General features: G+C 52.2%; 1 protein-coding gene across 3 annotated transcripts in view; it reads right to left on the reverse strand.

The window, feature by feature from the left end:
- Nucleotides 1–10,320, reverse strand: part of PHF19 (PHD finger protein 19) — a 30,848-nt gene extending 20,528 nt beyond the window's left edge. Inside the window, exons 1-5 of one of the 3 annotated variants that reach the window (XM_073314206.1) lie at nucleotides 10,214–10,320; nucleotides 5,976–6,179; nucleotides 4,482–4,563; nucleotides 1,263–1,358; nucleotides 11–111 (exon numbers count right to left, since the gene is read on the reverse strand). In XM_073314206.1, the coding sequence (XP_073170307.1) occupies nucleotides 11–111; nucleotides 1,263–1,358; nucleotides 4,482–4,563; nucleotides 5,976–6,164 (468 nt within the window). In that variant the 5' untranslated portion in view covers nucleotides 6,165–6,179; nucleotides 10,214–10,320. Of the gene's footprint in view, nucleotides 1–10; nucleotides 112–1,262; nucleotides 1,359–4,481; nucleotides 4,564–5,975; nucleotides 6,680–10,048 lie in introns of those variants that run through there. The other 2 variants (XM_073314205.2, XM_073314202.1) reach the window with 2 other exon arrangements.
- Between the last annotated feature and the right edge of the window lie 874 nt (nucleotides 10,321–11,194).

The raw sequence follows: 11,194 nt of genomic DNA on the forward strand, positions 1-11,194 counted from the left end.
CCTCACTCACCCGTACAGCCAGGGCAAATATACATCTCCGACAAAACCAGGGCGTCAGCACGGGGCCGTCGCTGCTGTCCACCACCGGGATGTGGCACTGCTGGTGATAGCCTAGAGGAGGGACAATCAGTGTACAGCGAGCCAAGAGCCTTCTGGGAGCACAGAGACCAGCTGGCCAATGAGAAGGCAGGGGTTGTGTGCGCGTAGGTACGGCCCACCCACAAACACACACAGTAACAGCAGCCGCTAATGATCGGCCACAGGTCGTGGAAGGGGATTAACGGGTATCCCGTAGCCCCGACTGGATAACGCCAGGTTCTCCCGGCCAGAGAAAGGCCAGCCTGGAGCTCAGCACGCATCCAGCATTAACGGCACAGCTCCCCTGCAGCCGGCGTATCAGAGCCATGGGACGCCCGGGGGTTTCAATGAACCGAGAGGAAACATTAGCTGCATCCCATCCCCCGTAAACATACACCCCCCACGCACACCCATTCACAGCCCCACTCATCCTGCCAAATATATACACACCCACACATGCCCTCCATTCATCCCCCGCCCACTACACCCCATCCCATGCACAGTCTCACTCCTCCTCCCCAAACGTACACGCAGCCCCATGCGGCCCACCCCCCCGATCATTCCCCCAAACATACGTGCACTCAGCTCTCAACCAAATGCGAACAGTCATGTTACTCCTCAGCTGCTTTCTGTGGTTCTAACCTGTCTTGCGGCAGTGCTGGGACCCCAAAGCTGGGACCCCTGGGATCCCGAAGCCAGTGGGGATTCTGCCTGAGAGTGGCCACACTGGGCACCTGGTTTTCAGTGAATGTCAGAGTGACACATGACACCGTACCGGGGAAATGGCCAGCTCTGTTCATCGGGTATCCCTTATTAATAAACTCTGCAAGTATCAGCTTAGTGTAAAAGGGGAGGAGCGGATCCCCTGCTCCTCCACCCTGGTCTGCTACTCTGTGAGAAAAGGTCTGCCAAGTGTGCCAAGTTCATTTTCTCCTTCCTGCCCAAGCAATGACATTGTGGCCCTTCAGTACCAGAAAACACAAAAATGAAAGCCACCGTCACTGCCAGGGTCAGCCAGAAATGTCGAAGCAAGGCAGCCATGCTCTCTCGCAGCACAGGGCCTGCAGGAGGGGGAACCAGGCGTGCTGGGCCCTGCTCCAGTCTGAGAAGAGCATCGGAATCTGAAGCAGTTTCCACAATCCGGGGGGGCATCACACTCTACCTGGAGCAGCACTCGCTCTTACCTAGACCACATTTTCCACAGATGAGGATTTCGTTCAGGGGCCCTGATGTCTTTCCCAGGCAGATGTTACACTTTGGCTCTTCTCCGGGGACACCAGCTAAAAAAAGAGCAAGAGAGCAGTGGGTTCAGAGATGCGTGATTCAGGCAACATCTTGGCAGGAAATACCCGGGAGGGGGTGGGGAAGAGGGTCTGCTGGCAAAATTCTATTTATACCCTCAAACACACACACACACCACATTATATAGTTAAAGGAAAGAACCTGGGCAACTCCTAAGTTCTCTTCCTGGCTTGACCACGAGCTCACCAGTAGTTACACCTCTATGTGCAGACACATATGCAGGCTAGAACCTATCCCAGAACATTCTACGTGGGGAGCCCAACCCAGAATCCTCTTAGACACTTGCGCATCCTTCTGTTCAGCCACCACTTTGGGTCACAGAGGAGAACAGTTTCCCCCAAGAAGGATGATATTTGCTTTTCAACTAACATACGTTCCCAGGTCTGTCTGGGAGGGACATCTGTAACAAAGCGAGGGTTGCCGGCATCTGCAGAAACTCCAGCTAAGAACTGACCTACTGGATCAGAACCAGCAAATTTTGTCTTGGCCCCTACACACACCAGACTTGGCAAAATACTGAAGTGTGCTTCGAGCTTAGCCAGAAAACTGGGGTGAAAAAAAAAAAAAATCATTCCCATGACATGCCCTTGTGAAAAGACATCCAAGAGCACGTTAATTTATAGCTTTTTTTTTTTGCCTGTAGCAAAATCAAGATTTCTGTACCAAGGCAGCCCATAAATAGGCTCTAGGGGCCGGACTCTCATCTCACTCGGCCCAGGGTAAATCCAAAGTACATCCATTGGGTCAATGGAATTGTACTGGTGTGAGAAGAGACGCAGGATCTAACAGAGTAGTTCTCAAACTTTTGTTTGTTAGTGACCCCTTTCACATAGCAAGCCTCTGAGTGCGACCCCCCTTATACATTAAAAACACTTTTTTATATATTTAACACCATTATAAGTACTGGATGCAAAGCGGGGTTTGGGGTGGAGGCTGACTGTTCGCGATCCCCCGCCCCCCTGTAATAACCTCATGACCCGCTGAGGGGTCCCGACCCCCAGTTTGAGAACCTCCCCTCTAGGAGCACTTACATATTCAGAGTGCAACTCCCAGTCACTCAAATAGAGTCAGGATTGCACCCTTTGTCTTTGGATCAGAAATAAAGTGAAAGGTTTAAAGACGTGCTGCTGCCTCAGGGAAGTTTCAAAGTCATCCTATTCAAGGCCATATTTCTCTTCCGCTGTTTCTTCTGGCTATGAACAGGTTCATGGGACTAGGATCTCTGTTGCATCCCTCATCCAAATGGATGGCCAAGTGCTTACCTTACAGAGTGAAAACAAACTAGAGGCTGGATTTCAGTGGAAGCTCATCCCAACCTTTACTCATATGCACGTTCACAGCCCACACCTCATGAGCACACGATCACCGGATGGCAGATTCCATCACTTGCACAGGGAGGTGAGGGACTGCTCCAGAGCAAACGACATGTGGCCATAGTCCCAGCAGGGCCTGGTATCCTCCTTCACTCCCTGCCCTAAACCTGAGGTGTAAGTATGGCTAGAGGCACATCAAACACCTGCCCCATCCCCGTTTCCATGAAGATGAAGCTATTCCTGCATGTTTTGTTTAAAAAGAAAACTTTCAATGGCATTTTATGGGACGAGCAGCACGTTATAAATGCCACGTATTATCCCAGAAGTGGAATGTTACATGGACGCTGGTGCAAAATCCTATTATTTAAACGCCCCAAATGCTAAACTGGATTCTTTTCAGCATTGCTCCTGAAGACAGAGCTGCTATGACAGCATTGGTCTTCTGCACAGGGCAGGGGGAAGTATCGCCCTAGGTGGACAAAGGCACTAGCTGAGGCATCTGCTCTTTCTAGACTAAAACGATTCAGCTTGATCATCCACGTGACACAGCAGCGTCTGAGGCCAGTCTGATGGGATTGTGAGCATGGCTAGCCACTGAGCTCTGCATTGCCACACACAAGACCCAGGCTTGTTTCCTAGTTCCAGTCTCTTATTCCTTGGGCCACCAGTGGCTAAGGCTTCTGCAGGTACCAGACACACAACCTCCGAGAGCAGCAGGAGACATGTCTCACTAAAGAGCACACCCAACCCTTGGGAAGACGTGTTGGTGGCCTCTGTTGGGACTCCTGACCCAGCCTTCCTCGACCATTAGGACGAGGAGTATCTCCCATGGGAAAAACCCAGGCACATCGGCAAAATTCACAGCTCCAAACAAATGGAGCTAAATGATCACACAGGCAGGATGTAAGCCAGAGATAAGAATCCTGCCACTGGCCATGACGCAAGCACCAGCCAGAGACAAACACAGCCCAGCGAACCACCATTAGTCTAGCCAGAACATCCAAACAGTTCTTGTTCCTCCTAACATTTTCCAGACCGCCAGTCAAATAAATGGCCCCAAGGGGTTAAAGGAATGTCCACTCAGACAAACCGCTCATTTTCTGGACAGACCTGCTGCTCTGGACAGCACTGAAAGCGTTAAAATGCCGGAGGTTTTTTGTTTTTGGTTTTTTTTTACATACAACGATGCAAAGATATCCTACAGATCCCAGCCAGGTACATTTGGAGCCTTTATCCAGACCTGGCACATGACACATCAGAAATATCAGCCCGTGAACAGAATGACTTTAGTGGCATCTGCATTGACCCCCTTCCCCATGCAGCGCAGAGTGGGGGCAGAAATCCTACAGACAGGGCATAGGGGTACGGACCAGTGGCTAGGCGGTATGTTTCCATGGGGCATTCCCTCGCTGAGTCTGGGCAGGGGAGGCTGAGTCATGCTGCATCGTACGTATGTTATACCAAAACCTACCATCTAACTTGGCACCCATGCTCGGTGACCCACAGTGCAAAGATCCCAGGAGCACTCCTGATAAATGGAGAGCCAGTGTAGGGCAGCAAAGGAGTCAGCTGAGAGCAATGGAAGCAGATGTCCCAGAGCTACCTTTGATTAAACAACGTCCAGGCCTCACGCAGCTAAAGCCACTCCAGCAAAACAAGAGAAAATGGGAAGTTTGGGGAGTCTTCAGGTCCATCCTTAGGAGCAGAAGGTGCTGAGCCCCTTTTGGGATTTGTCCCTGCCTATTTAAAAAACCCCAGGGCAGGAGAAGAGACCAGAGCTTCACTCACCATGCTGAATATCCTTCCAAAGGACCCAGTACTTGGAGTTATCTTCAAAGGTCACAAGACAGCTCTGTTTGGAGCCACTTACCTGTGCAAACAAGAGAGGTGTCAGGTGCAATTTTATCCCCCTCACTTTAAGCATTTTTGTAAACTCACAACATTCTGATAGCTCTGCACAGGAACTCACTGCAGCATGTGGATTTTAAAGGAACATCCAGTTGCATTTTGCTTTGGTGAGGGATGCTAGACTAAGAGCCCTGAAAACCAAAGCTGGCCGTGTTGCCACCTACCAGGCACACGGGCAGCACCAGTGCCCACCCCTGCCTTGGAGTACCATCGAGAGATAAGAGAGTCTTTGTTCCCACACTCATCCAGCCCTTAGCATCTCTGCTGAGGAGCCCACTAACGTGATGATCTGCTTACCATCTAGAAACCGGACGGAAGCCCATCACCTCATTTCACCATCAAATGAAATGATTTCTGGTCACCACTGATATGGGCTGGATGGAAACCAGCAGCCTGAGAATGAGTTCCCAAATTTGCCAAGCCACCCACCTGCAGAATTTGTCTTAAACCCAGTAGTCGGGCTGTTTACCATCGCAGCACAATCACTGGATGTGCCTCACTGACCCTGGACAGCTTTCACGAGCCTAGTCCTTCTGATAACACTTAGCCAGCATCTTTCACGGAGGGCTCTCAAATTACTTTACAAAAGTTGGGCATGTGTTAAAGTTTCACAGGTAAGTAAACTGAGGCACAGAGAGGTTAAGTGTCTTCCAGCATGACTCTGCCACCAACTTCCTGTGTAAAGACTAGAACTTGTGGGAAATAAAAAGTACAAATGTTGCCATAAAATTGCACATGAAATATGTTGCTGATTGTTTTTGTTTCAGGTGATTTGATAAAATGACAGCTTCCATCAAATAAATACAATGTCGAACTTCCAACTGTGTTTAGTAAGAAGGGAAGGAAGACCTGCTGCCCATGCCCAACGTATGTGAGAGAAGCTGTTCTCGGGGTCCTGGAGAGAAGGAGATAGGACTAGGGACTTGCGCACATGGAGTGGGAGTCTAACAAACCTCCAAACAGATTTGCAGGGGTCAGTCCCCTGTGAAGCAAACTGCAAGGCTTAGCCTGGGAAGCTCTTAGGAAATGAGCCCAGGAAGGTTTGCACAGGTCTAGTGTTAGCAGAGAAAAGGGCTTCTGTTTAGCCCTTTAAAATGAGACAGATGCATTCACCCAAACTGGGACCTGAATCCAGATTTCAAAACACCCAAAGTTTGGGGGTACTTGAAGGCAGGATTTGGGTCACTCCAATTACTGAGATATCGGGATCTGCTGGGAAGTTCAAATCAGGATCCAGGTTCAGATTCCAACCCCTCACCCCCAATAAAACTTGGAACATTTGGATCTAGGCTCTGATTCAAGCACATCTCTGGTATATAAGTAAGTAATAGAGAACCGTGTCAGATTGCATAGAGCTTTGAACGCCTACTTTACCCTCTTGATCTTTCCAAGGTAATAGAGTCCATCAGTCCACCTGCAAAGCACATACTGCCCCTCAGTCAGTTTGACCATCAGATCTTTGCAGCCACTCCCATTCGCAGAAGAGTTGACGGCTGCTTGTTGCAGGTGGCTGGCAGCTGCATAGACATCTCGGATGATTGGGTCGTGTGTGCCGTTCTCCATGAGCCTCAGCAGACACTGCCAATAAAACACACACTCAGTGACTTTGCCATCACAACATAAGGAAAAGCTAGTTCTGATCATGCAAACTCTCCAGTACTGGGAGCCATTGGTACCAGTCTCACCATCCTTAATCAGACAAAGCTCTCACCCACTTCAGTGGGAGTTTTGTCTCTATAATGAAGCTGATGTTACAGACCTTATGCATAGCACAGGATTATTGCTAGTGTAACCCACTCCGTGTGGCATTCTGTTCCCCTAGAGTAGTGGCAGGGCCACAAATAGAGGTTGATGAACCTGCTTCAGCCTTGGCTAATAGCCACTCTTTTAGCTCAAGCTGTAGAGGCGTATATGCTTTTAGAACCAGAGGTCCCAGTCTGTAGCTGAGAAAACATAAGTTATATTAGCCTTCAGTTAACAAAACCAAGGAAGAGGGGATACAGCTAAGATCATAATGAACAAAGAGAAGAGCTTCTCTGGTACCACTCATTTCAGAAGGCCCCGTCAGGTCTGAAATACTTCGGCCAAAAGATGTACATTTGAAGGGTTGAAAGAATTTACTTTTTATTTCTGTGAATTTTAATTCAAACATTTCTCTTGTTGCGAGTTCAATCCTTGAGGGGGCCATTTAGGGATCTGGGGCAAAAATTGAGGATTGGTCCTGCTTTGAGTAGGGGGGTGGACTAGATGACCTCTGGAGGTCCCTTCCAACCCTGATATTCTATGATTCTGCACTTTTTAATAAACCCCCAAACCCAGCAGCACCGGATCAAGGCACCAGCATGAAAATTCAACTGACTATAAACAGAAAGTGATACTGACCAGCCGAGTTTCACTCTCCTAGGGGAGTGAAGAGCAAAAAGTAAACAAATGGCATCAAGTAAATTTGATTTTTAAAATACTTCCAGTTTTAATAATCATTGATATCATTAGTAAACACAGGTAAGGCAACATCATTGAGTGACACAGGATTTTTATCTTGATACTGTCCCTTTAATTGCAACACGAACTCCTGCCTTAGTTTATGCCCTGGAATTGATTTAATATATAAACAACTCAATGTGTTTTACCCTTGGGACTTGCATGCAAACATGAATACAGGAGCACACCCTACAAACTACCAATAAGACTTACAGCTTCGATGAGTCAAATTTTAGTGGTTAGCGAGTCTCTCAACTAAAGTTAATGCAAGTCTGTCCAAATGTAGCCAAGCAAAGCAAACCCCACAAAGAGCATGGTCTCTGGGCAATCACATCAGCAAGCTGCTACAGGCCACTGAAAAATGCAAGTCACCCTCTGATTTGTTTTCATATTAAACCAGACTATGATATTAAGACCTGTTTCAGTTTCCCCTTAAGTCAATGGGAAGACACCCACTGACTTCAATGTGAATTTGGTTTGGCCTTCAGTTTAGTAAAACAAGTACTATATGGTTATTATTCAGAGACAGATGACAGGTACCAGAGTTACAGAGACAGAAAGGCTAAAGCAGGGGAGGTCAGGGCATTTGGAAACTCCCATCCATGAGTAGTGGGCAAACTTCATTTTGAAGTTTTCTCTTCCCAACTATCTAAACCTCTTGAATCCACAGAATTAGGCTGGAAATTCCTAGACAGCAGCCTCACTCGCTTCTGGTGTCTGCGCTCCGGGACAGAACCCGGAAGTGCAGAAAGCATGCAAAAAATAACATTTGAATGGAAAAAAAAAATCGCCTTTCCCCATCCCCCATGCATAAACATCCAGTTTCAGGGCAAAGGTTCAAGTAATGTATCCGGATCGGTTCTCCCAGCTCTAGTCTCACTGGGCCCTCCTCACTGGACCATTTGTGAAGTAAAATGCTACCCAACAGGGAGAGTATGAGAATCCAGCCTTTAGCTATCATTACCAGCTAATAATCAAAGACAGCCTTCACACAGGAGAGGATCCCCCTGACATCAGTGGGAATTTTGCCAGAATAGGGACTGGAACCCCTAATTCAGTGTAATCTTCAGGATGATCTTTTCTCACCCAGGCCCCTGGGATTGCCTGATATGCCCACGCAATGCAAAACTTTCCTGCGGATTCACAGGTAAGTCTAAATCGGTATGACTTGTACTCCACTCCAAGTGGGCTAGAAGAGGAAGTGACAAACACCAGTTTAGACTCCCCCCTGGATTTGGCCCTATTCAAGGAAAGCTGGGCTACTCCTGGGAAATGACACACATTCCCAGCTTGTCAAATATTTGCTAGAGAGCAAGGCGCCTTTCCAGGCAAGTCCAAGGCAGCCAGTCCCAAACTGAAAACACCTCGCTTCCTTTCCAGAATAATGGTTGGAATCATATTCCTTTTCTTCGCATCTCAGAAGAGGATAAAGCGAAGACAGGAAGAGCAGCCGGCCCAAGAACACTCGGTCTCTCCTTCCGCTAAAGTTAAAAAGGGGTGTTTGCCTTTGGGCCCCCACCCCCGGGGGAGAAATAAAAGCAATGATTCACAGAATAGAATCCACAGAATATCGGGGTTGGAAGGGACCTCAGGAGGCCATCTCGTCCAACCCCTGCTCAAAGCAGGGCCCATCCCCAGTTGTGCCCCAGATCCCTCAAGGGCCCCCTCAAGGATTGAGCTCACAAGCCTGCGCTTGGCCGGCCAGTGCTCACACCACTGAGCTCTCCCTCCCGGGCCGCTCGCGCCAGGAAGCGACTATTTGAAGATGAAACATCGCTGCCAGGCCCGGGAACGTCAGCGACTCTCCCACATTCCAGAGGCATGAATCCCCTTTTCGGGAAGGACCCTGTGGCCTCTCGGAGGAAAAGCTCCCTGCGCTAATTACTCAGCCCCCCGCCAGCGCGCTCTTGCCGGCCGGAGCCAGGGGCCGGTGCCCAGCGGGGGACCAGACCCGCGCACCCGGGGTCCGCGCCCAAAGCCCAGGCGAGGGAGCAGCCCGGGCAACCCCTTTCCCTGGCGGCTCGGCGGTGCTTTGGGAAGGGGCGGATCGCCGGCGCCCCCGCCTCCCGCAAGGGCAGGTTCATTCACGGCCCCCGGCCCCGGCGGGAGGGGAAGAGCGTCTGGTGGGGGTGGGCGCCACGTGTCCCCCCCGCTGGGAGAGAAGGGGGCAGCCCCGTAAGCTGGGGGCGCGCCCAGCGACCCTCCCGATTTCCCTTTCTCCACCAGCCAGGACCGGCCCCCTCCGGCCCCGGCAGCAAAACTCTCCGCGGCGGGCCCTCACCGAGGAGCCGGTCGCCCACAGAGCTGTGATTGGCTGATTCAAAAACATTCAAAATTAAAACCATTATTTTTGGTGTGGGGGGGGGCGTTTGAGACGCACCCGGCCCCCGGCAAACGGGCCCCCAGACAGGGCAGGGGGCGGAGGCGGCGGCAACGAAGTCACTGACACGCGGGGCCAAAGCTCCCGTGGGATTCAGGCCCCGCCGCGGGGGCGGGTCGCGGCTCCCACGTTTGCATCCTCGGACGCGTCGGCAGGGCCGGGGCCGGTTTTCTCCGCTCCCTCGCTAACTTTCCGGCCGCGGCCGCCCGAGCCGCCAACGTGCCCGGACTAACAATCGCTTGGGGCGGGGGGGGGGGGGGGGTTTGTCCTCATTGGGGGGGGGGGTTGTTGCTTTTTAACCCGTGCAACACCCCCCGCCAAGGAAGCAGGTTCAGCCCCCGGCGAGTGTGTCAGGATCTGCCGAAGACCCCCCCCACACACACCACCACACACCTCCCCTCCCCCCCCCAAAAAAATCTAGCTATAACCCTACAAAATCCACAAAGTCTGCGGGAGGGGAGGGGGGGGAGTTTCCTTCTCGCCTGGATCTCCAAGCGCAGACACCCCCTGCCCCAGCCAGCCCCGCACCCGCGGGCGCCTTGCAAACTTTGCGCCGGGTGCCCGCGCCCCGCGCCCCCCCCCTTACCGCTCCGCCAGGTCCTTGGGGCGCTGCCCGCGGGCGGCTCAGTGCCTGGGGCGCGGGGTCCCCCCCATGCCGCCCCCGGGCGCGCCGGCTGCTCCCCGGCTAGCGGCGCTGCAGGCGGGTGAGGCGGGGCGCCATCTTTTTCACTTTTTCCCGCGAATTATTTACGTTTTGCTTATGTAATTAGCACGGGCCCCCCCTCCGCCTCCTCCGCCCGGCTCCATCCTGCAGGAAGCCAGGCAGCGCCCGGACAGCTCCCCGCCGGCTGCATTTAAAGGGAACGTGCGGCCGGCCTGGGCCCGGGGGCTGCGGGGCCACCCCACGCCGCGCGCAGACCGCACGCGCCCGGCCAGGCTGCGCCGCGTGTGTCCCCCCCCCCCCCCCCCCGCCGCTGCCCCCACGGACACGCGTGCGCGCACCCGCCGAGAGGGGCAGGCAGCCCGCCCGACCCTGCTGCCCCCGGCCCTTCCACACACAGCCACCCCCGGCCGTGCGGACAGAAACTCACGCTCAGGTACACCTGTCCACGTGTACCGGTAGCTACACCCAGAGCCACACGCCGAAACACACGTGCACACACAGCTATGCCCACGGCCAACACAGCGCGGAGATGTGTACACACACACACACACGCTCAGAGCAAGCAGCCTACCCAGCCATAGCCAGAGGGAAACACACACTCAGGGACACCTGCACCCATAGACCCAGAGCTGCACACAAACACCCGTGTGCGCACACACCTAGGCATGCTGCAAACGCAGAGCAGATATTTTACACCCAAGCCAAGCTACCCACCCAAATGCACCATCTCCTCCACTCAGACCTGTTTCCCCACCCGGGCACTAACCCTCCGGGTGTAGGAGGGAGTCATGGAAACTCTGGTACTTTTCTCTTTTGAGAGAATTTCTAGCCTTTAGCTTTTTTTCTTTCCACCTTCCCTCTATGTTAAAATTTAACCTGGCCAGTCCACTGAGGATTTGAGTTCCCATCTCCTTGCACCTCCTCTTCAATACACACACAGGCTTGGCCTGTGAGTGGCAAGGATGCAGATGATCTGAGAATCATAAAACTGGAAGGAACCTCCAGAGGTCATCTAGTCCAGTCTCCTGCACTGGTGGCAGGACTAATTATCTAGACCATCCCTGACAG

The sequence above is a fragment of the Lepidochelys kempii genome, chromosome 16 (genome assembly GCF_965140285.1).
Source record: "Lepidochelys kempii isolate rLepKem1 chromosome 16, rLepKem1.hap1, whole genome shotgun sequence".
Classification (NCBI taxonomy): Eukaryota; Metazoa; Chordata; order Testudines; family Cheloniidae; genus Lepidochelys; species Lepidochelys kempii.